This window comes from Lethenteron reissneri, chromosome 42, assembly GCF_015708825.2.
Source record: "Lethenteron reissneri isolate LAM-NWPU_2019-01 chromosome 42, ASM1570882v1, whole genome shotgun sequence".
In the NCBI taxonomy this organism is placed as follows: Eukaryota; Metazoa; Chordata; class Hyperoartia; order Petromyzontiformes; family Petromyzontidae; genus Lethenteron; species Lethenteron reissneri.
The window spans coordinates 7,853,716-7,879,274 of NC_083820.1; the positions used below are offsets into that span (position 1 = coordinate 7,853,716).

Below are 25,559 nucleotides of genomic sequence, written 5' to 3' on the forward strand. Positions count from 1 at the left end.
GGATGCAAGTCAAACAACAACAACAACAACAACCATAAGACAACTTAGATTAAGGCCATCAGTCTAACTCTGTACTACAACAAACAGTAGAGCTATTTAAAACAACACTGTATTCGGGAAGTAATAAAATAAATACATTGCAATCGCCCTCGGGAGCAAATCTGACTCTTTTAAGCAGGTCACACCTGACAGTTTCGACAATAAAATTGCATAGATTCATTTAGGCATTACACGCACAAACCTGTCGCTGACAAGAAATTTTTCACAGTCGACTAACAAACCGATCTATGGTGTAGTCCATAGACAAAATACAATGCTGTGGTCTGGGTCTGTAAATGATAGACATGTGAATGGTGTCTTATGAGTCTTGAGATGATTAACTGACACAAAAAATATCACGTGGCCATTTGACATAAGATAAAATTAACCCGTAAAAACAAAGTATTTCACTATAAATCCTTTATATGCGTGGCGGCTAGAGTCCTCTCGTCCTCTGGCTTGAGATGGCTGCCACCTATGGGTCAGATGAATGGCTGCCACCATTAAGCAATTGTTAATTAAATATAATTAATTTTTTCCTAAAAAGTGTAAAATGTTGGAAAAAAAATTCACGAAAATACATTGTCACGCACAACGAGTCTGTGTGCAAAATGACAGCTCAATTGGATCACGGGAAGTGAGTTAAAAAACGACCGAAAATTTTGCACGGTCGTAAGCAAGTGAACTTAATATAAAGGATTTAAAAAGACGAGTTTGTGCTGGGAATCTTTAGACAATAGGACAGACGAGACTGACCGTGCTGAGAAAAGGCAGAATGATGTACCTTATGATGAAGTCATTGGCATGTTCAATAGTATACTAAACCATCTAATGGACCTTTTTGCCACGATAAAAAATTTTGAAAAAAGAACAAGAGGTTTTACTCTTTCTGACAATAAAACAGATGTGAAGATTTTCCAACACCAAAGAGATACCTATTGCAAGGCATGTTGATTAAGGTCTTAGGTAATAGACTGACACTCCAACCTCTGAAAGTCTTCATAAAAATATATAATACAGTATATTAATATCTGGTCTGTGTGGGATTTGTGCACAATAAATGGACAGTCTGGTTTTTAAAGGAGTCTTTAAACCATAGAATGAGAAACCATTCTATGATGGCATCTTTCGACAAAAAGACTAACAGACTAAAACACAATACGATGGGGGTCTTCAGAATATCGACTGACAACTTCTACACTTTGATGACATCCTTAATAACATGGCAGAACAGTCGCTGAAGCTATCTTTAGATAACATACCAATCTAAATTGATGGACATGATACGTGATGGGGTCTTTCGGTAATAAGATTGTCAGACGGGTCTCCGATTTGAGTATTTAATAACAATCTCGTGTCCCACAATACCAGCCTTCATCGGTGCTGCTCGCTAACAGCACTTGCCCCAACAATGTTACAGGCTACACGGGGATCTTTGTCTTTGTTTGCAGTTGTGTGGCGGTTAGCGAGTGGACGAATATCTGAACCGGTCCTGTGCCTCCCCCTAGGTCGACTCAGCCTCAAACGAGTAACCTGGTGCGTAGTGAACGTCACCGCTGGTGAGAGACAAAGGCGGTCGGGCGTGGTGCCGGCCACCCCCTCGTGTGCCGCACCGGCGTTCATAGGTGCCGCTCGTTCACAGCACTTGCCCCAAGTCTGTTGCAGGCTACACGGGGGACCTTTGTCTTTGTGTGCCACTGTAGCGGCCACTGTGCGCCGGTGCATTGCAAGTGCGGGTGCAGCGTCGCCTTTACGCGGACATTTAGAACTTACAAGAAATAAGATCCTTTAAACCTTGTGGGGGGGAAATGTATAACATAGTCGGTGGCGAGGAGAGACGATGAGGAGGCTTTTGGATCATCGAAGTGTCGATGAACTTGATGTCAATGCGTGGTATTTTATCGCTATAAACGTTCTTTAATTTCTCTATGTACAACGTAAAATGCACGTGCGTTACACTCCGTGCGACACTGAGGCGCGGCACTTATTGTAATTGACAGTAAACATTATCTAAAGCTGAACATACGCACGACATTGCCGGTAGGGTCAACATTGCACGGTGCGAAACGCTTCAAACTATTGCGGTGCATACGCTGCACAACCGTAACAGCGCAAGCACGAATAGTACAACAACGTTGTTATGGCGTGGTAACACTAACTTCTTAAACATAACAGTGATTCAGTTATAACGTCAAAAAAAAAATCTCGAAAAGCAGAACCCAGACACCGAGGACGATAGGCCGCAGGCCTTCCGCCTTTCCTGCTCAGCCTGCCGGCTTTGTTGCGCCCAACCCGGCCGCGTCATGAGGCTGCAGGGGGGTCGCCTGCTGCTGCGGGCAATGGGGACCTTGGGCTCGCGGGGTCCCCTGAGGCCACGGGGACCTCGCTGCTGGGGCCGGCGTCTCTCCATCCCCTCTGCCGCAGCCTCGTCCAGGTTGTACAGCTCTGCGAGCTGGGCAGAGGCGACCTTCCAGGACCCCAGGCTGCAGAGGTATCTGGAGAAGATAGTGACCGAGCCGCGGGAGATGGGGGGTGATGATGGTGAGGTGGTGATGATGGAGGGGGGGAAGGAGGTTGGTATGAGCCCCGGGAAGAAAGCGACCGTGGCTGCCCACGTGAAGCAGCTGCAGGCGAGGCGGGAAGAGATGCGGCACCTCGACTCCTTGCTACACGGTGAGAGGACATTCCCTGTGCAGCTGCACCATGACACGGTGCACATTGAGAAAGGGGTTTATCCCTGATGCACAATTACATGGTGCATCAACAACCTGCTACACTACAAAGTGACATCACTCCCTGCTGCACAATGACATAGTGCATCAACTACCTGCTGCACTACAAGCTGACATCACTCCCTGTTGCACAATGACATAGTGCATCAACTACCTGCTGCACTGTAAGGTGACATCATTACCTGCTGCACAATGACATGGTGCATCACCTACCTGCTACACTACAAGGTGACCTCACTCCCTGCTGCACAATGACATAGTGCATCAACTACCTGCTACACTACAAGGTGACATCACTCCCTGCTGCACAATGACATAGTGCATCACCTACCTGCTACACTACAAGGTGACATCACTCCCTGCTGCACAATGACATAGTGCATCAACTACCTGCTGCACTGTAAGGTGACATCATTACCTGCTGCACAATGACATGGTGCATCACCTACCTGCTACACTACAAGGTGACCTCACTCCCTGCTGCACAATGACATAGTGCATCACCTACCTGCTACACTACAAGGTGACATCACTCCCTGCTGCAAATTGACATTGTGCATCAACTACCTGCTACACTACAAGGTGACGTCACTCCCTGCTGCACATTTACATAGTGCATCAACTACCTGCTACACTACAGGGTGACATCACTTCCTGCTGTACAATTACATAGTGCATCAACTACCTGCTGCACAATGACATAGTGCATCACCTTCCTGCTACACTACAAGGTGACATCACTCCCTGCTGCACAATTACATGGTGCATCAACTACCTGCTACACTACAAGGTGACATCACTCCCTGCTGCACATTTACATGGTGCATCACCTACCTGCTACACTACAAGGTGACATCACTACCTGCTGCACAATTACATAGTGCATCACCTACCTGCTACACTACAAGGTGACATCACTCCCTGCTGCACAATTACATGGTGCATCACCTACCTGCTGTACTACAAGGTGACATCACTCCCTGCTGCACATTTACATGGTGCATCAACTACCTGCTACACTACAAGGTGACATCACTCCCTGCTGCACAATTACATAGTGCATCAACTACCTGCTACACTACAAGGTGACATCACTCCCTGCTGCACTATTACATGGTGCATCACCTACCTGCTACACTACAAGGTGACCTCACTCCCTGCTGCACAATGACATGGTGCATCAACTACCTGCTACACTACAAGGTGACGTCACTCCCTGCTGCACTATGACATGGTGCATCACCTACCTGCTACACTACAAGGTGACATCACTCCCTGCTGCACAATTACATAGTGCATCAACTACCTGCTACACTACAAGGTGACATCACTCCCTGCTGCACAATTACATGGTGCATCACCTACCTGCTACACTACAAGGTGACATCACTTCCTGCTGCACAATTACATAGTGCATCAACTACCTGCTACACTACAAGGTGACATCACTTCATGCTGCACAATTACATAGTGCATCACCTTCCTGCTACACTACAAGGTGACATCACTCCCTGCTGCACAATTACATAGTGCATCACCTGCTGCACTATAAGGTGACATCACTACCTGCTGCACAATGACATAGTGCATCAACTACCTGCTACACTTCAAGGTGACGTCACTCCCTGCTGCACAATTACATAGTGCATCAACTACCTGCTACACTGTAAGGTGACATCATTACCTGCTGCACAATGACATGGTGCATCAACTACCTTCTGCACTATAAGGTGACATCACTCCCTGCTGCACAATTACATGGTGCATCAACTACCTGCTGCACTACAAGGTGACGTCACTCCCTGCTGCACATTGACATGGTGCATCAACTCCCTGCTACACTACAAGGTGACATCACTTCCTGCTGCACAATGACATGGTGCATCAACTACCTGCTACACTACAAGGTGACGTCACTCCCTGCTGCACAATTACATGGTGCAATCATAATTCAGCTGCATATGTGAGGTGCCACATCACTTCTCATTGCGCCCTTAAAACTAAACTATTAAGCTTAATGACGTTTTATTTTACCAGGTAAGGCCCACTAAACCTACGCAGCTCTTTTTCAGAAGCGATCTGGCCACAAATGATAGCCCAATGAAGTGGCTTATCACGTGTAAAGTTATAGCAGCCAAATACTCTAAAACGCGCGTTTCTAAATGTGGAGGGAAAAACCCGAGGACAGACAAAAATCGACACGACCACGTGGGAGAGAGACACGCAAACTCCAAGTATTCAGGCGTCAGGGTCGGGATCGAACCCACGACCTCCTGTATACCAGGCGAGGCAGTTAACATCTCGCCACTTACATAGTGCACTAACTTCTGTACACTTGAGACATGGTATAATCACATCCCTGCTCAAATGTGAGTTTAACCCATCATTGCCTGATGTAATGTGAGGTGACAGCATCTGCTTGCTCCACACACTGATAATACCAGCAGGAAGCTTATGGCCCAGATCAGTGATATTGGCCATAAGCTGCTTGCTGTGTAGTGCGATGATACGTCTCTCCTTTTACCAGCATCCAACAGCCATTTTGTGGATGAGGGTCCCCTCATATCGTGTGGGGACTGGAGGAATCCGATGAGCTATTAAGCTGTTTTTTCACATATCCAGTAGGGGCTGGTCAGCAAGTTACATCAACAGACAATACAAACACCCCGATAGGTTTAGCACGGATGGCTCCGTACGGTGCGAAAGAAGTTCAACGTACATACGCAGTACAGGAACGGTAAGCAGGTCACACTTCACCGAGCTGGTCAGTGCAGTTTTGTTAAAGGTGTGGAACATAGAAATGGGAGGTTAGAATTACATTGGAACATTACGGGAATTAAATGCGCCAAATGCCCTTCGTGCTGTACCCTCCTGAAAAAAACATCTATCTTAGTACTCGGTGAGGCTTACCTGGATAACTGAAGGGCATTATAATACTGGCAGACATTAAACATGAATTCGGAGTCAACTTGCAGAGTGGAATTTTAATCAGGGAGAGAGGTGCATTAAAACAACCAGACCAGATGGTGGTGCTTTGTTCGTGAATAATTAAACACTCGGTATTTTTTTGAATTCACAATTGAATTGTAGTTCATGCGATCATGTTTGCTAATGTTTTATTCACAGCAGTGTGTGTGTGTGATTGTTGTACATTATGTAACAAGACGGCCAGTTCTGAGCGAACGTGTTTCATCAGTTTTTACCTTTCTGTGTTTTTGGGCAGATTGCGATGAAGAGATGAGAAAACTAGCTGAGGAAGAAAATGAAATCTGCAAAGCAAAAATTCACGAGTTGCAGGAAAAGGTACCCTATTTTCCTTAGGCATTGAAGTCCCTTGGGTACCATGAACAATAATTATACTTGGGTATCATTAAAAAAATAATTCATGCAAATATTAGTTCATACTACTAAACACTATATGCATACATACATGAATCTGTATAACTTCATAACCAAGTAAATTACCCATGTAAGTGCAAAGTGTAAGGACACTTTAGGTATATATAAAAAACAGACTGACAGTGGTGGTGCAGTAGTTTGCACATTACGCTGCAAACTTGGCAACCTCCGTTCGATTCCCTGCCACAGCTCACATCAGTGGCGAGAAATATCTGAACTGATCCTGGCACTTATTCCCCTTCACCACCAACCTGCGCTGAGCAGCATGGTGCTCTATGATCAAACAACCCCCTTGAGTGGCATTGTGTGGGGAGACCTTTATGCAGCAGTAGAGTGACACAGGGCTGCAGTTTTTCAAAATGTACAGTCCTTTGTCAAGCCACTGCTGGGTGAAGGACCTCCCACACCGTATTGTTTTATTGGGGCTGTTTATCATACTTTGCCATGCTCGTCTCAGATGGGGTTGGTGACGTGAGATCCCAAGACTGCTTGAAATATCACTTAACGCTGATGTTAGCCATGGCCACGAGAAACGAGCTCGCGTTGCCTGGTTCATCGTACGATGAGCTAAACATTGTGTCACCGCCCCCCCCCCCCCCCATTTAGGTGTCATTGAGTCATAAAACGTTACGTCACAATTTATATTTAATTGCGCGTGATGTTGCACAGCGGAAAAGGGCGGTGCTATAACATGTCTCAATCAAGCATTCATGTAACCATAGAGGTCCGGGGAGTGGTGACATGACTGATCGTTAACACGTTTGCAGCTTTTTGCAGAGGTTAACGGTTTGAGCCCAGGCATTTCCCTGATGAATATGATGCTGACGCTAGTCAGCTTCATATTGTACGTGAAAGATCCCGTGATGTCATTCTCTAGATTAGGCTATGTATGCCGGCTTCACGGTGCAAACTTGCCAAAAATTGGTCAAATTTACACCCAAATTAATTGTGCAAAACCACCTAGCAACATCTTCCCCCTACTGGCAGACTGTGTCCGTCTGTGAACCACAGTGCCTTCGTGAAAGCCTGCTGCGATACCATTGTTCTTCATTGCAAGTCCCACGGGCCACTGGTGGCCTTTAGTGCGGCTCCTGATGTGCAGCCCCCGACAATACACAAATGTGAAAGCACCCCATCATGCTGTCAAACCTACTGGTTTCATATGTGTGGCTGCCCACACATTTATGTCTTTTCGGTGAAAGTGGGTCCCTCACTCTGAAATTTAGGGAAGAACACTGTGCTATACGAATTGCACAAATACTAAATATACTAAAGCATCATTAATGCTGATGCTTTTTGTACGCGCGCGCGCGTGTGTGTGTTGGGGCTGGGGTGGCGGGTCTTGCTGGCGCAGGTGCTGGCCTTGCTGCTGCCGGGGGATGAGGAGGACGAGGGGGAGTTGCTGCTGGAGGTGTACGCGGGCGTGGGCGGCCAGGAGGCAATGCTCTTCACGGCGGAGGTGTTCGACATGTACGAGAACTACGCGCTGCATCAGAACTGGTGCTTCGAAAGGCTGCAGTACCAATGGAGCGAGATGGGTGAGCGCCACCTTATACCAGTGATCTTCACTAATTTTCAGAGGGAGGAGGGGAGCACTTTCGCTGATAGGACATCATCAGTGTGAGGGCCGCCACACATTTGGAACCATTAGAATTTGACAGCATGATGGGGGGTGTTTTCACATTTGTGCATCGTTGGGGATCGCACATCAGAAGTCGCACGAATGGCCACTAGGGGCCGCCAGTGGCCCGCAGGCTTTGCAATGAAGAACACTGGCTTACACAGCTCTTGCTATCCGCAAACGCATTCTCGTAATCCACAGGCACACAAAAAACAAAGCTCCCTCTATAGCACTGCAGACCGTTGGGGCAAGTGCAGTTTAACGAGCACCTATGAAAGCCAGCAGCATGGTACACGCAGAGGTGGTGTGGCTAGAACCACATCTGGCCATCTCTGATCTCCTCAGTGCTGATATTTACACACTGCACCAGGTACCCGTTTGAGGCTGAATCAAGCTAGGGGAAGCCCAGGACCAGTTCAGATAATAACCACTGGTGTTAGTCTTGGCGGGAAATCAAACTCGGGTCGCTAGGGTTTGTAGCGCAGTGCGCTAACCACTACGCCATAGCTCCCCCCCCAACACACACACACTCGCAGACACCACCACCACCAGGCCAGGTGCGTCCTGTCTGCCAGAGGGTAGCGCGGCATGTAGCTTGAAAGGAAAAATGTAACTTACTTTCTTTAGAGCAGCTTGCAGGCGTGGTGCCAAATATCACAAGCGTGGCTGGCCGGCTGTGTGTTTTTATTAAATTGCAGCAGTGGAAAATGAATGCCAACATCAACTTCAGTCAGACGGGGCACAGCACCAAATTTCTCATTGCCGCATACGGCTATCGAAAGGCGGGTAAGACGGGCATGTCCATTAGGAATATAATAATGGATCGATTCATTAACTAAAATTAATTCTGTCAATCCTCCGCTGGATGAGGTCCTGCCCACAACATTGAGCGACGGGGGCGATTGTGACCATATACTTAACCACGCCGGTCGGTGAAGTTGGCGAGTCCAGCCGCTGGACATCACCACGCCATGCACACGCTCGCCTCTCCCACGAAGTCATGACCGCTTGAAGTTTAGAAAATTCACGATAACGCGATCGCTAATTAAACACTCGCGAGGACCGTTACAGAATCCACCCATACGCGTCCTTTTTTTTCCTTGTATATTTTTGTTGTTAATGTGTGCAGGGGGCCTGCGACACGCGACGGCGTGCATCACGGGCGAGGGCGCGTACCGCCTGCTGTGCTTCGAGGGCGGAGTCCACCGTGTGCAGCGAATCCCGCGCACCGAGTCGAAGGGGCGCGTGCACACCAGCACCATCACCGTCGCCGTGCTGCGCCAGCCCTCCGAGGTGACACGGGGATGGGTGATCATCGTGCGTTCCATTTCGTGTATAAGTTTAGTTCGTTTAGTTCGTTGTCCTTTCCCCGCACCTCTGATTAGCACGGTTTGGCTAAGTGCGTTGTCAAAGAAGTTCAACATACATCCGTAAAGAAACCATATTTTCCACATATATCGATTCTTTTAATGAAAAATTATACCCGTGCCGCCCATGCAACACACAGCCACATGTGTAGAGGAGGTTCTTGGTCCTTGCATTATTTTACCTTCTCCAAACTTAAAGCACGAGTTATAACGTTGTTAGACTAGCTAAAAACACCCGTGCGCCATTATGCCACCCATGCCATGTGCACAGGAAGTTATCTTTTTGTACATGGCTGTCCCGAAAATTTACAATCAAAATTAGTGTTTTTAGCATAATTTTTTTGTGAAAATTTAATAAATCAGATATCAGCTCATAGGTGTCTCCAGTGAGCAACTGCAACCAAGAAATCACTCCACTCAACGTTTTTGGCCGTTCTCCAGATCACATCACACCCTGAACAACAACAAAAATGCATTTTGGAAAGGTGCTACACTTTGATGGCACATTGCTCATTCTTTATACTGCTTTTGGTTCTTGAGTTGTAAAGAGAATGGCAATAAACTTTTACTACATCCATAGCGATACGATGAGACGTTGCAAAGGTCTATCTTTAAATATACTTTATGCTACTTTTGGTTCTTGAGTTATAAACAGAATGACACCGTATTGTTTTATTGGGGCTGTTTTAATGCATCGATCGCGGTACGATGAGACGTTTGCAAGGGTGTGTCTTTCAAAAGACTTCCACTGTAGAATCGATTGCAGCATTTTGTACAACAATATACCATTGCCAAAGTAGGGGTGAGGGGGGGTTACGGGGTGACACAAAACCCAGCTAATGTCAGGGTTTTTTTATTTCTATTGAACCAATATCCCGGAGTAGGCAGCTGCGTGCGAACCCCTTGAGATTCACGACCAACGGAGGGAATCGGATATTGTCCTGGCCCGATGCCCAGAGCGTCCCTAATCTGAACAAGTTCACATTGTTAAACAGTCGGCGGGGTTCCAGTTTTGAGTCACGCAGGTTCAGCAAGCTTGCCCTCGCGATGTCACTGCACCCCGTAAATCAAACATGTTAATGGAATTTTTTTCAATCTTTTAGTCGCACTGCTAAAAGTGAAAATTATAACTTTGCGTTTAGCCTGTCAGTAAAGTTAAATATTGCCTTGTCAAGTGAGTTGGATGTATTGCAGTTTGTTTAATGGATTTATATTTTAAATTATTAATATAAGTTATGTAATTCACGGATTAGCTCATTAATCAGAAGGCTTAGCAGCTTATGACGTGAAGGTTGTAAATGCAGTCACGTTTAAAGTATAAATCCAATTTACATGGCTATACAGACAATAATTATACTGTAGTGCAATGCGACACATGCTTGTATATGTTAAACCCTCAGTTACATCCTAGGAGGGGAAATGCAGTGGTTAGTGCAATGTGCTATAAGCTGACAACCTGAGTTTGATTCTGGACCGTGGTGACTAATGTGGTGAAGTATGGCAGAAAACCGCCACCGCCGTAGGGGGAGACCTTTGGCAAAGGGGCGCTGAGCATTTCTCAACCTTTTGCCACGCACTAAGTTCGAGGAGTCTTCAGGAATTCAATACAAAACAGAATTTATATACTAGCATCTAAATGCAGCTGCATCTCCAGACACTTAAACAGGGGGAAGAAAATAACATGGCAAACACCATTGGAACCTCATTTGCCAGTAACAAAATGATAATTGTTTTTTTTACCCTTTTATCTGGCAGTTTTGTTTCCAGATGAAAGGTTAAAAAACCAATTATCATAACATGAAAAATTAGTTGCATGCAACATCAAAGGAATTGGTCATCAGTGTTGACTTGAACAAGGACAGAGTCTCAACTGCACAAAAATCAAGTGGAAGAGAATTCCATACAACAGGAGCAGAACCCGAGAGAGAGCAACCGCCCATTGAACGACGGTTGACAGTGAGCTTTGTAAGAAGGATGCCTTTATTGCTGGAGCGTAGACAATATGCTGGCGAGGCAGGTAAGATGAGAGAGGGGCAAAGCTGGAGGAATGAAATGCTCAACACGCAGCCCAACGATGAAAACAAACTGCATTTGGATTACTAATTGTTTGGAGTGCAGTGAACAGTTGTTGGCTCATGCACTGCGTAGGCTCTAGCTAGCTCCGGTCCCTTCCCGTTTCTATACTTTGCACTCCGATTGTTTTTTGTTGTGTTTGTTGTTGTAACTTTCTGACCCGCCTCCTGCTGGACATCTGTGACAAAAAGAGCTTCGTGGCTAATCGGATTGCTCCAGGATAAATGAAGAGTCTGATTCCGCGATGTCTCTGAATAATTTTTACACTCAGATTGAGCTGAACATCAGCCCGAAGGAGCTCCGCATTGAGACGAAGCGGGCGAGCGGGGCAGGGGGCCAGAGTGTCAACACCACGGACAGCTCCGTGCGCATCACTCACCTCCCCACAGGTGTGGACACTCACCCTGGCCCATTCTCTCTCCCTCTTACTGGGCCGTTCCTGCGTGCACACGTACGTACTTTTTTAAAATCCTTTATATTAAGTTCGCTTGCGTGCTTGCTTGCTTACGACCGTGCAAACCTTTCGGTCGTTTTTTAACCCACTTCCCGTGATCCAATCGAGCTGACATTTTGCACACAGACTCGTTGTGCGAGACAATTAATGTTCGTGAATTTTTTTTTCCAAAATTTTACACTGTTTAGGGAAAACAAATTAAATATTTAATTACCAATTGCTTAATACTGGCAGACAATAATCTGACCCATAGGTGGCAGCCATCTCAAGCTAGAGGACGAGAGGACTCTAGCCGCCACGCATATAAAGGATTTAGAGTGAAAAACTTTGTTTTTACGGGTTATACTTATTTCCATTGCGCTGAGACCGTGACAAACCGTTCCGGGTTTTAGCATCGCAAATTCATGGGCGGGATGTGTCTTTGTTCACTGATGATGGGTATATTTTTGTTCGTAATTAGCATATGATTTCACACAAATTAGAAATTTAAGCTAAACTTGCTGTTTGAGTGGAAATGGTCTCTAAATTTTGATGTACATATTCAAACATTCTTGTTTAAAAAAAAATATGGCCTTTGCTATATTTGTGCGTAATTTCAGCTTTCCAGACTTTCCTACAAAATCAAAGCACAATCATCTATATATTTTTTAATACTTTTGGCAGTGGCTTTAACCTAAAAATAAATTAATGAAAAGGTTCTCCTCTGCACAAGCATCTTGTTTCCTCGATGGGCTCGTCACCTGCTTGTAAATAACATGAATGTATTTACGTACGTACGTACGTATGCATGCGAAGGTGGCAGATTTTTTTTTACTTTGCTTTTTCTCCACTGCCAACACAGAGGATCCAATATCAGTCAGGCAGACAGAAGTGGCCGGATGTGGTGCAGGCACCAACATGTCCTTGAGTGCTATGTGATATACGTGTGTATAATACGGCATAGCTTTCAGAACCAGCCCTAACATTCTCATTGACACACAGATGTTTTTTGATTTATATTTGTTATTTTATCTATTTTTGCTTTTGTAATTTTGGAAACCCGGGTCACTCCTGCAAATGAGACCATCCTAGCCCCTCCACGAGTCCTCACCTGGCCAAAACAAAGTAAACTTGAAGCTTGAAACTTGTCCAAGTTTGTGAGAATTGACCGAGCGTTTTGGCCGCAGGCGTGGTGTCCGAGTGCCAGAAGGAACGCTCGCAGATCCAGAACCTCAAGCAGGCGATGACGATTCTCCGAGCCAAGCTCTACGACTTGCAGCTTGAAGAGCGGCTGAGCAAGCAGCAGACGGCGCGCAAACTTCAGGTCCGCGGTTGCCACCGGCCCACGGCTCGCCTCGCCGCTTGAAACAATTCTTCCAGTTGCCTTCCGCCGCTGACGCTCTTTCGCCACTTGTGTCGCCGCGTGGAGACGGAATAGGTGTTCCTAATTCCGACCTTTTCACACACTGATGTATTATTTAACTTACACACATTCGCTTTCTACTGAAGCTCCTTGTTTAAAGCAGTTTGCGCATGGTATTACTGTACATTTTTTTTAGATGGTCACTTTCTCAGTCACCAGCAAGTTGGATACGTGATGTTGGGCTGATGTATGTATGTTGAACTTCTTTTGCACCGTACGTAGCCAACCATGCTAATCGGTGATCTCACAAGCTCTGTGAGATCATCGCTTCCCACAGCACTACTTCCAGAGTCGCTCAGTTGCGTATATTATGTATAGTATACTAAGTAGTACACCTTTTCAGTGCCTTGCGTAGAATAATCGTCGCATGATAAACGAACCAAATAATTAATTCACCGATGTGCAATGTTTAATCAAGTGGATAAATGAGGTTTACCAAGTTTTTTTTTTTGTTCTTGCTAAACTTGAGAACCAAATTTAAGGTCGGATGGCTGCCCGGACTCAAGCCCATGATCTCATCGGTGCGAGATCATTGCTCTTAACACAACGTTAGCCACCTGAGCCACCCGGCCATCTCGTGGTAGTACAAATATTTGAAATTCAACTGCAATTTAAGGAAAAATTGTCTCAGTTTCGGTTCCCAAGTCCAGTGTAAACATTGTCCTTTCCTGCGGAAGTTCTGCAGTCTGTTGGGAAAGGCGAGGGCCAAGGAAGCGCATTCCATTGTATACGGGAGGACAGCGGGAGGTCTGGCCCGGGTGCGTGTGTGTGCACGCGCGCTTTCCTGAAATCCGTCTGAACCCCTGCTCCGCTCCCTTGCCCCGTTGTCCAGGTTGGATCCCGAGGCCGCTCGGAGAAGATCCGGACGTACAACTTCATGCAGGACCGGATCACGGACCACCGCATTGGCCGCACTGTGCATGGCGTTGCCGCCTTCCTGGAAGGCGGGGAGGCCCTGGACCACATGGTGGCCGCCCTGCAGGAGGTCGCACGCACGGAGGCGCTCGCCGAGCTGCTCAGCTCGTACGACGAAGGGGCCACTTGACCCACGACCAAGATTTTCATTGCTTGCCGGACAAGCCAGTGCCCAGGATAGATGCTGTGTTATCGTGAACTCACCCAACCCAGACTCCTGTTGAGACCTCTACCTGAACCCGAAGTGGAATGGTGTTTCAGGGATGTGCTCCTGACAGCAGCACACGCAACTTAACCCTAAACAGTCCACCTGGGCCCACCTCTCCGAACGAACCGGTAGCGTCTCAGCGATGCGTTGACTCAAGCGAATCGGTAACGTGTGTGTGTGTGTGCAAGTATGCTTACCGGTAAGCCAGTGGAGTTGTACTTGTCAAGGACACACCTGACCTCTACCCAGCCTTCAGCATTTGCCGACTCACTTTGGCCCTGGACACCGATTGTGACCGAATGCCTATTCTTTAGCATCACCAGGACATCTCCAGCACGATCCTGACCCTGGCCCATCACTGGCCGAGCACACAGTAACCTCAACGACTCGTCAATTTAAGGAAATCGGTATCGTGTGCGCCGTGGTTGAAGTCGACACAGTTCTTCTCGAAGTGTTGCCTGCCTCCTGGGTGTTTTTACATGACCATGTTTTCTCTTCCCTTGCGAGTTCTATAGTGGCTTTTGGCAAAAGCCCTTGGCACGTGTCCGAGTGTAAAATACGAGGCTGGACTGCCGGCCACGGTGGCTGCTTCGACAAATTTTATTTTGTTTTGTAAAAATTTGCAAAAAAAAGGTTAAAACAATAAAATACAGAGACGGATCTGCTGTCGAGTAGTGCCTCCCGACAGCGTCAAACTGTGTCGAAGCGTGGAGTTGGAACTTTTCGAAAGCACGTTTTCAATTACAAAATAAACAAAGGGCGGAAATTTTTGTCCCTGCTATTAAAAAACTCTGTTTGGGTGTTAGCGATGTGTTTTGGTGATGTGTTGTTGGAGCGCATCTTTTGGCATGCCTTGTTGGTTATTTACCCCACTCGTCTGCTGGGTGAACCAGGTAGGGCAAATCTTGAATGAGCCCGGTAGGGCGCCTATTGCTTGGCTTGGGTTCCATAACAACAACAAAAAATGGCGGGAGAGTTGGCATGCACTCGTAATTTGATATGTTTGTGTAAAAATATATAAAATGAATGAATGGCTTGATTGTGTTCACACCCAGACACTGCAGCATTGCCCTATACTTTGCAGCTCAACAGAAAACAGCATTTTTTAACGAGAACTGTTTTAATCAGAATAACTTTTTCTCGATTATGGGAAAGCCCTTCATCCCTTGATCTAAAGCTTTACACAGTTTGAGACATTGAGCACCTTAAGGTTAAGTATATTCAACCTTCACGAGGTGCTCCGTGAGTGCATAATTAACAATATTAGACTATTACACTAAAACCTCAAATAGGTAGTTAAAACGTGCAGTCAGTGACCAATATATATTTATCAAGACTCAAATTGGTGATGGTGGTCGTGAGAACCATCACGGTCCCCCCCATCACACCTGTGTTTCTCCCATTTGTTGAATTTCCCCAAGGGCGCGGTGGCGAGATGTTTACCACCTCGCCTGGTATGCAGGAGTCATGGGTTCGACCCCGACGCCTGTATATTTAAAATTTGCATGTTCTCCCCATGGTCGCGTGGATTTTTCTCCGGGTCCTCCGTTTTTTTCCCCTCCACCTTTCTCTAAACATGCGTTTTTGTCTGCTGTAAATTTCCACATGATAAGCCACTTCCTTGCGCTATCATTTGTGGCCAGGTCACTTTCTGAACAAGAGCTCTATCCCTTAGTTGGCCTTACCCTGTAAAACATAAGTTTAGTTTAAGTGACGAATCGACTGGTCTGTAATTACCTCTCCCGCCTGACGATACTGCAAACCAATGTGGCCAGGCCAACGTCACAAATCTGGCACGGTGATCACGGGCAACAACCATTAGAGCAACGTTTCAAACGCTCTTGAAACCAGATTTGGCGAGATTAAATCTAGCGTGAGTGGCATCGCACGTTCGTTTTGAAAAAGGCACAACACGTTACCGAACGACTCTCTTCCCTAGCTGCTTACATTGTTTTTGAGAGAATTGCAACGTTCAGTTTGGCTTCACCCTGAAATCGTATGTTCAGCCCTCCAAATACACTACATCTAACCCTCTATGGCCTACAGTGTGGTTCCATCCCATCTATTGGAATCCCATTCCCAAGGCAGCGTTCATAATGTGCACAGCATGCGCCGAAACTTAACTTTAATACAGACACGACAAAAAAAACTAAACTCCTCCACCTAACATTTCATGAGTAAGCTTAAACCTTACAATTTATAAAATATCCTAATGCATTTGTAATAAATGCACACACATTTCAAGCCGTATTCAGTTAACATTGTACACAGTACTCCCCCTCCTCCTTGCCCCCCAAATCGTAATATTACAGCAATACAAAGTATCAGTGCTTAGCGGCTAGCGTTAAACCATCGTTGCGGTATAGCATCGCGGGGCCACGTTTGACCGACGTGGCCTAATTAACAAAAAAAACGATTCCCCGCACCCAACGGCCCCTGTGCGAGAGAGACGCCTTCACTTGTTCTTCGGTTTCAGCGTGACCACGAACCGCTGCATGAACTTGGGCAGCCGCTTCTCGTTCTTGCTCTGATCGGGAACGTGGCGCTGCTGCAGCAGCTGCGGCGTGGTGTAGCGGTCGCCGCTGTTACCGCTGCCCCCGCTGTAATAACCACTGCCGCTCCCGCCACCACTGCCGATGCCCGAGTACTGCGAGTGCCGGCCCAACCCCGAGTTGTAGTAGGAGGAGGTCTGGCTCTGCATGGCGTTCCTGCCCAGGCTCGACGAGTCGTACCTCGGCTGGAAAATGGAGCGCATGGGAGTCGACGCGGACGAGGTCGCCGACACGTACGGCGTCGCTGTCGACGCGGGCCTCTCCGCGCCGGCCTCCTTGTCGCCCTTGCAGAACACCTCGAAGCGGCTGTAGACGCGCTTTTCCTTGCGCATGCTGTCTATCCTCTTAAGCAGCACATCCGACTTGTCGTCGCCGTCCTCGGCCCCCGCCTGGCTCGCCGTGTCTCCGCCGGCCGCGCCCTGGCTGCCGGTGGACACCACGCTGGAGACGGACGTAGTGGAGACGTGGCTGCTGTTGCTCAGCCTGCGACCGAGCGCCACGGAGGTTTCGGCGGGCGCGTCCGGTTGCTTCACCAGGTGGTTGCTGCTGCTGTTGCTGCCGGTGAGACTGTCCCTCCGGGGGGAAGCCGAGTTGCTCCGGAGGGCGGACGTGGCCTCCGGGAGCGGGGCTTTCTCACTCGTCGCCGACGTGTATGCGCTTGCCGACGTGCTATCTCGGCGCTGCTGCTGCTGCTGCACCTGCTGCACTGGCTTCGCGAACGAGTTGTCTTTTTCCACCTGATTTTTGGTTTGTGAAACTGGCTCGACGGCCTTCTGCGCGCCCTCTTGCAACGCCTGCGCCTCTTCCTTCTTGTCGGGTGCGAACGGAAAGATCGTCCGGAACTTGAGAGATTTTTTCAGCTTGTCCAGCGGACTGTCCTCCTTCTTGCCTTCGTCCGCTCCGGCGCCCTTCTTCTTGAAGCCGCCCTGAGCGAGCTCCTGCGTCTTGTCGTCCACTATCGAGGGCACGGACACGGTGCGGCGGGGCGGCACCGTCGGCGTCGGGGGCGCGCTCGGCTCTTTCTCGCGGCTCGCCGACTGCAGCACCTCGTGGTTGGACGTGCTTTCGTAGCGTTCCTTCAGGCTGCGCACGCTCGGCTTTTCGTTGCCCTTGAGGTTGCTCGTGGAGGCTGCTTGCCCGAGGTCCTTATCGAGCGGCTCTTGACTGTTTGCTTTGTTTAGCGACTGGGAGGACCCACGTTCCTTTCCCTTCTCGCCAAGCTTCAAATTTGGCCTCAGCCTCGATAAAAACGATTGCCGCTTCGAAGCTAATGTTTCGTATTCGTCATCCGAGTTCCCGGCCGTGTTCAGCGACTGGTTGCTGCTCTGCTTGTTCAAAAACTTCGAGGAGCTCTTGACCAGCTTGCTCTCGGCATTGTCGCTGTTGGGCACGGCGACGTCTTTGTCGAGCAGAGACTTGCTTTTGTACAGCGTGTTGGTGGGCAGCGTGGAGTGAAACCGCGAATTCCGCATGAACACCGACTTCGTTTCGCCATCCGAGTTTTCACGCGGAGCCTCGTCCGTGGCGGTTGTCGTCGTGGCCTGCACCGTGGGGTCTCTGATGCTCGTGTCCAGAGAGTTTCTCCTGCTCAGCGATCCCTCATCCCTGTTCGCGTTCACAGCCCTAGCTACGCTGCGAGCGTCCTCCTGGATGTTTCCCTTCTCGTCCAGGTAAGAGTTTATCCTTAACCGGCGCAGCGTGTCCTTGGATTTACCGTGATCGTTGTTCCACTCGGGGGCTTCGTTGTCCGCGTCTTTCGAATCCACGTGCTCCGTGCTGGGCCGCCGGCCTAGGTAGTCCTGCTCACGGAAGTTCGTTTGCGTGGGAGAAGTCTCGCACGCGTACGGCTGGCTCGAGACTTTCTCGAGGTTGCTCTGATTGTTCGGAAACTGCGAGCCCTGCCGCACCTCCCTGGACAGAGTCGACAACTTGCTGAACTTGTCCACGTACCCGTCCCCGAATATCCTGCTGTATTCCCGATCCCGCGTCCCCGCAAATTCCCCCTCTGCCGTGGAGCTCCCGCGAGAGCCCGAGGTGAATAAGGAGGTCCGTCGCGGCGCGTTGTTCGCCGCCCTCTCCACGTCTTGCATGTACGTGCTCCTGTACCTTGAGGGGTCTCGGTTCAGGGTGGAATTGCTGCCCTGATCCTTGTTCTCAAAGAGTGCCCTGCTCCTCAGGAAAGAGCTGCTCTCAGGATGCTCCCCGGCGTAGCTGTGTCGCTTCCAGGCGTCGGAATCCGTCCCGTAGCCCGGCAGCCGGCTCGCAGCCCTCTGGCTCAGGAAGAGGCTCGAGTTCCTGTCGAGAGTGCTGGTGCCCAGGTCGCTCTGCAGCTGCGTCTGCCGCGACTGGATCCTCGCGTAGACGCGGTCGATGGACTGCCGCAGGTAATCTTTGCGCTCGAACGGCTGGTGGGTGCTCTGCTCGAGGTTTCTGCTGCTCGTCGAGCCACTGTTTGCCCAGGGATAATTCGAGTCCCTTGAGCCCTGGTAAAATGACTTGTAAGCATTCGCGCTGGCTTGGTCTTCCGTGATGTGGCTGCCCGTGTGGCTGCCAACGTGGCTGCCCGTGTGACTGCCCACGAGACTGCCCACGTGACTGCCCACGTGACTGCCTGTGAGCGAGTTCTTCCTGGAGCCGTAGGCTTGCGGGTAGGTCAGCCTATCCAACGCCGTGTGGCTCGTGTAGAGCGCGGACGCGTGCGGAGGAGTCTCGGACTGGCCGTACAAGACGCGGAACTCCTCGTCGAATATCTCGACCACCTGGCCCGTGAACACCTGCACGATGCTCCTGTTGATCTTCTCGTAGGACCACGTGAAGCTGCAACACAAGAGAGAGAGACGACAAAGACATTGAGTTTTAGCATCGGACTATATATCCTCCTCGTGTTGTCACATTTTTATTGATTGGAAATCAGTTTTGAAAATAAAATAAACAATCGTTCAAATGAAGTTATAGGTTGGATGCTGAAAGACACAATGCTTTGCACTGGAAAAATGAAATGTACACATGAGCAAAAATCGTATATCAGTCACAATATGACGCCTGTTTTTTTTTTGCATTAAATTTTGACTCGCTCAAGTCACAGAGTATAAATCCGAGCGGCCACCCGCACTCAAACCTTTACTTAAACCTTTGCAGGCGTAGCGAGATTGATGGTCTCGGCAGTTACAAGCGGTTTCACCAAACAAGAACAAAAAACACCATCACATTAAATGTCGCTTTGGGCTACATTCCAGCTCTTGAGAATCAAAATGTTCATTCCGACGTCCACGCGACAATGTTGGATCCATGTGTAGGGAAGTCCCCCCCCCCCCCCTCCTATGTAAAGGCTAAATACACAGTCTGCACCTTAGATTAGCACGTTTGGCTACGTACGGTGCGAAAGAAGTTCAACATGCATACATAGAAGTGACGCACATTTGATCGTTCATAAAATTGGAAATTTGAACCGAGTCTCTGGGAGAAGTCCAAGGACCAACATTTCTTCCACAGCCATTCTCTGGCGCACGTGTCAGACCACTCTGCAAGACTTCGCATTGGATGTTGCATCTCGGGACATGACGCCGATAATATAGTTTCAAGAAATTGGGAAGGGGGGGGGCAGCGGGGGGGGGGGGGGAAGTAAAAACGTTAAATAATCTTCTACACTGAGAATTATGCCACAAGTTCGTGTTAAACTTGCGTCACCAGATGTTGCGCAAAGGCCACCATTTTCCCAGCTCATTTTAATGGTCAAATTTAATTCCAGCGAGCTCCCTTCGCTGCTGCGCGAGCGTCCAACCGACGTTGGCCACGGGGCGAACTTTTATAAGTTCAGACCATTTTGACACACGCGGGGATTCCGGTGTGTGGCCGGTGCACTCAACAGTTGCTGCGCGATGGTATCGACAAGTATTTGTACGACCAGCCGTGTCATTTCCCTCCAGGGCAAAGTCCTAATCGAGCAGTGCACACCTTTGCACCTGCTGCTGATCAGGCGCTTTGAATGAGTTAGGTGAAAATAAGTGTGTGTTACCGAGCAGCTGCAAGCCGATAGGGCATCGTTAGGAGTGAGGGCTGCGGGGTAGAAGGTAAGAACTCAAGAGACCAGGATAGTCTCGAAGCACAGTTCTGATTAAAACAACAAAACAAATCTTAACATAACTCTGGTGGGGGAATGCAAAGAGCAACATCTGATACAAGCACATTTCTTCAAATACAAGGACATCTGGCCTTGCTCCTAAGGGGTGTGTTCATATCCAGCGTCTGTGTTATAAGAGTGGCATAATTGCTGAAGGAAACTCGGCTGATGTTTTGATGTATATCGAGTGGGGGGGAAAAAATGCTGAGTGGGAGAAAAAGGAAGGCGCTGCTCAACAATGTCGAGAGACGGGGGGGGGGGGGGGGGTGTGGCCATACCCCACGTCTTCCAACAATTTGTATTGACTTAGCACCTTTGATTTCAATAGCACCTAGTCAATTGTATACATTTGTTTTTTAGTATGATGAATCGTATAGCCTGGACTTGAACGGAGGGGGGCTGGTAGGGAGTCGGTGGCACAGATGGCTGGGAACCTGAACCCAGAATTGGCCCTTGATTGGCAAGTCCCCACTGAGCTGCATTGGCTTTCGATTTGCTAAACTAATACATTATGAGGTCGCACTAGTCACGCACAAAGTGCTTGCCACAAAATGATCCACAATACCTTGCATAAACAATCACACGAACTCTGGTCATCCTAGCAGCGGCTTTTGGTTGACCCATCGAACAAAGACGGTCACGCTGCGTCGCTCGCTTTCGGATGCGCTTCTGCGGCCCTCTGGAACGCTGTTCCGATATTTGAAGAAGACCGCCGCTTGTGTTGCGATCGAAACGTCGTGGGTTTTTTGTTTTTAAGTTTGATTTTTGTTTTCCATCTACGTGGCTTTACCGAAGGAACCAAGAATATGGAGCTATGCACTTTTAAATTATCTCGATTAAAAACTAGTTTCTTTATATCTGCTTTTGTGCGTTTCGTTTTTTGTCCTTCCCCCCCCCCCCGCACCTCCGATTAGCACGGTCGGCTACGTACGGTGCAAAAGAAGTTTAACATACGGTGGCGTGGGGGAGGGGAGAGGCAATCGCCCACCTGGTGGGAAATAATCCCTCGTTGGGTTTGGGCAAGCCCAGTCCCTCCCATTGGAATGTGGAATTTCTGAAACCGGCTCAGGGCTGCCAAAGTAGGCGGCCACCGCCCCAATGCTCGTTATTAAATGGAAGAGGCCGACCTTTTATGTTTTCGTGAAACGCAACCTCCTACGAATCTGCAGCAGCAGCTGAGTGAGAGCGGCAAGGCAAGCAACCGACGCAGACTCTGCGTTCAGCACTTTGCCAGTCCACTGCTTCGTGTACGTATGTATGTTGAGCTTCTTTCGCACCGTGCGTAGCCAACCGTGCTAATTGGAGCCGCGGGGATGGTCTCCCTGCCCCATCTCCCGCTCATGGGGGACGTTTGGCACGGTTGGCTACGTACGGTGCCAAAGAAGTTAAACGTACATACTTCACCACGCTGGTCAGTGCCGAGTTGGTGAAGGCGAGTGCCAAATGCGGTTCAGATATCACTCGCCAATCACATGAGCTCCGGCTTGGAATCGCGCTCGGGTCGCCAGACTCTTTTACAGCGAAGTTCGCGAACCACCGTACCCCACAGCTGCACCCCGAAGACTTTGAGCGGGTATGCGGAGCGAGTTGAGTCGCCACGAAACACCCCGAAGAGCTTACATTCGGTATTACCACAACCTGCAGTTTGCAAAGCGAAGTGCACATGGGCTTCAATATCACCGAGGCAGCCGGGTGGATTTTGAGGGGGTTTAATTTGGAGTCGGGGTACAGAGCCGGCACCGGTGAAGTTCTAGGTTTGAATAAAGGTTTCAGCCGCCTCTGATTAAAACTGGGTTCTCAATTTTGACAAGTTGGTGATGTCAGCGCGGTCACCAGGGGACTGCACACACACGCACACGCTAAGAAAACGCCATTACATTTTGTTCTCAACTTAATTTGAGCAACATTTTTTTTCCAACTCTGAGAATGAAAAAAGTGTATACTTTTGACGTGCGCTGAACAGTCTGTGCAGGGCATTTAAAGGTGTGTCACCAGTTTAAGTTAAAGAAGCCTATTATTATTAAAGTGACCTCATAGTTCTGTGACGGGGGTTGTCACCTGTCCCAGTTCTCCCAGGATCGTCCCCATTCTGTAAATCTTTAAATCTCTTAGTCGTCCCGGGTCGTTAAAAGCCACAGTTTGTCAGTTGAATAATAACGCACCACTCTCTGGCAGTACGAACTGTGAGATGTGCTTCCTCCCATACATGATATGATGCGATTTTGTACTCGTATCTCAAAGGTGGCAATCAAATCTGTGTTTTCATCATCCATGACCACACTGGCATGGGGTGCTGCACTGTTATTTATTTATTAAAGGGGCACCACGGTGGTGTGATGTGATCTTCCTCGCCCGGTATGCAGGAGGTCGGGGGTTCGATCCTGACCCTGACGCCTGCTGCTGTATATTTGGAGTTGGCGTGTCTCTCTCCCCATGGTCGCATGCATTTTTTCTCCGGGTCCTCCGGTTTTTCCCTCCACATGTAGCAACATGCATTGGGATTATTGTGGTGCTATAAATGTCCCAATAAATTAATGGGCCACTTTGTTGAGCTACCATTTGTGGCCAGGATGCTTCTGAAAAATAAGTTCACACCTCAGTGGGCTTTGTCTGATAGGTTGGGGATGGTTTAGTTTGATTTGTTTGTGTTTGGGCGATTCGTTTACCTTTCTTGTACTTTGCACTCGTATTGTGTGTTTTGTACTTTCTGTTGTTGTTCGGTTCTTACCCACCCCTACTGGACATCTATGAAAAAGAGCTTTATAGGTCATCGGATTCCTGCAGTATAAATACAGATTCTGCTCATGATTTTATCTTCAACTTTCCAAATAAAATTTTTGTATCATGTGGCCACGTCACTCTGCTAGCACAATTTTTGTATAACTTCAAGTGGTGTGGCAGGAAGGGAGAAAATAAACTAAACTTAAGAATTACAAAGCCCTTTTGACGGACTTCAGAGGATACAATTGGGCAACACGGTGGCCAGGAGATGTTAACCACCTCGCCTGGTATACATGAGGTTATGGGTTCGATTCCAATCCTGACGCCGCTATATTTGGAGTTTGCATGTTCTCCTCGTGGTCGATTGGATTTTTCTCCGGGTCCTCCAGTTTTTCCCTCCACATTTAGAATCAACATGCAATTGTAGTATTCGGTGGCTATACATTTGCACATGATAAGCCACTTCGTTGAGCTATCATTTGTGGCCAAGCCGCTTCTGAAAGAGAGCTATATAGCTCAGTGGCCCTTACCTGGTAAAATAAAAAAAAGTGTAATAGTTTAATTAATAATCACAATATGGCCTCCCAAACTCCCACTTTTATAAATTGCTTCGGATCAGAGACACTATCATCAAAGCCCCTAGCTGGGAACCTCTCCGGCAAACCCCACCGCCCGATTAAGTGGCTGACGTCAGGAGGATCACACCAGACCACAAACTATGGGACTGTGGCAGAGACAGCCTATCCCCCCCCCACCCTGTCCAAAAATTGGCGCAAATCTGGCGCGTGCCCTTGGTAGGTAGGCCCTAGATCACGTCCATTAAAAACCAACCGGTTCACATTTATACACGGAACATATCGCACTAACGAGAGAAGGGAAACGTTGCCAGCACACCCCCCAGACTGTCCCCAGGTGCCTGAAAGACATCACACGGACACATCTACACGCTTTGTGGACATGCCCGGATATCGCGGGATCTTACTCGGACATCACGAGACACTTTAACAGAAACGGCGACACAAACGTCGCACACCCTCGGCTGACTCCTCCCTCTGGGGCTTTAAAACCTCCTGGAATATCAAAGACGCAGGACACCTTTCTCCAGGCCTTCAACATGTCAGCTAGGAGTGTCATACTAGGTAACTGGAAGGACCACGGACCACCCTGCCGGAAACACTGGTGTCACAGCTTGCAATGGAGCACCTCAGCCACAAAGCAAAAGGAAAGGAGGCAGAGTTTAAGCCGAATTGGGGACCCTTCACTTAATAGCCCACTCAACGTAGTCCCTCCCCGGAAACTCCCTGAGCGGGGGCCTGAGGCAGAGAAGAGCTGATGAGTTACCCCTGAACACCGGGGTCTGGAACCGGATTGGGGGAAGGAGAGAAAGGAAAACCGGCAAGTTTACAACATTCTAACAACACCCATGACATGGGGGCTGGTTTGCTAACCACCCACGCGTCCTAAACTTTTATCTCCCCCCGACCACCACCGTCTTTCCCTTCCCCCCCCCCCTCCCTAGTTACAAAATAGTTCTCACCTACGTGGACGTACTCCTTACGAGGGGAACTGTTAACCAAGAGGACTCGACCCATAAACCGTTGTGAGTGCCGGATAGAAGCGAAAAGTCCAATAAAGAGAGAAAGAATTTACAAAGCCCCCAAGTGTCGTGACTGTTTCCATATCCGGTGGTATAATGGTTTACACTACGGATGCGTTGACCCGTGAAAATACGGTTGGACGTTAAAAATCCCGTGACATCATTCCAAAAACTGTCGGCCGTGTCTATCCGGCATCGGAGTCGAAAAATTGGCCAAATGTGAAGAGATTTTTTTTAAAACAACGCTCACAAATTAATTTGCGAAACGCACTGCATTCCAATGCAAGTTTTGTTATTAAGCACCTATGAAGGCCGGCACAGCACTCAAAGGGGTGGGATAGGCAACACCACACCCAGCT

At 48.4% G+C, this 25,559-nt stretch overlaps 2 protein-coding genes across 2 annotated transcripts in view; one reads left to right on the plus strand and one right to left on the minus strand.

The window, feature by feature from the left end:
* The first annotated feature begins 1,512 nt into the window (after positions 1-1,512).
* MTRF1L (mitochondrial translation release factor 1 like) lies at positions 1,513-14,214 on the plus strand. The gene is made up of 7 exons (XM_061568865.1): positions 1,513-2,712; positions 5,995-6,074; positions 7,525-7,708; positions 8,921-9,084; positions 11,503-11,620; positions 12,852-12,988; positions 13,920-14,214. The coding sequence occupies exons 1-7, from the start codon at positions 2,343-2,345 to the stop codon at positions 14,130-14,132; spliced, it is 1,266 nt and encodes a 421-aa protein (XP_061424849.1). The 5' UTR covers positions 1,513-2,342; the 3' UTR covers positions 14,133-14,214.
* Positions 14,215-15,737: 1,523 nt separating this feature from the next.
* LOC133352845 (protein FAM83B-like) overlaps positions 15,738-25,559 on the minus strand; it is a 37,834-nt gene continuing 28,012 nt past the window's right edge. Inside the window, exon 4 of the mRNA XM_061568800.1 lies at positions 15,738-19,579. Within this exon, the coding sequence (XP_061424784.1) occupies positions 16,666-19,579 (2,914 nt within the window). The 3' untranslated portion in view covers positions 15,738-16,665. The remainder of the gene's footprint in view (positions 19,580-25,559) is intronic.

Bases quoted from the DNA above. Each gene is read 5' to 3' on its own strand.
- MTRF1L (XM_061568865.1), top strand. From the start codon at position 2,343: ATGAGGCTGCAGGGGGGTCGCCTGCTGCTGCGGGCAATGGGGACCTTG. The intron at 6,075-7,524 runs GTACCCTATTTT...TTGCTGGCGCAG, and splicing joins TTCACGAGTTGCAGGAAAAG to GTGCTGGCCTTGCTGCTGCC. The intron at 11,621-12,851 runs GTGTGGACACTC...TTTTGGCCGCAG, and splicing joins CATCACTCACCTCCCCACAG to GCGTGGTGTCCGAGTGCCAG.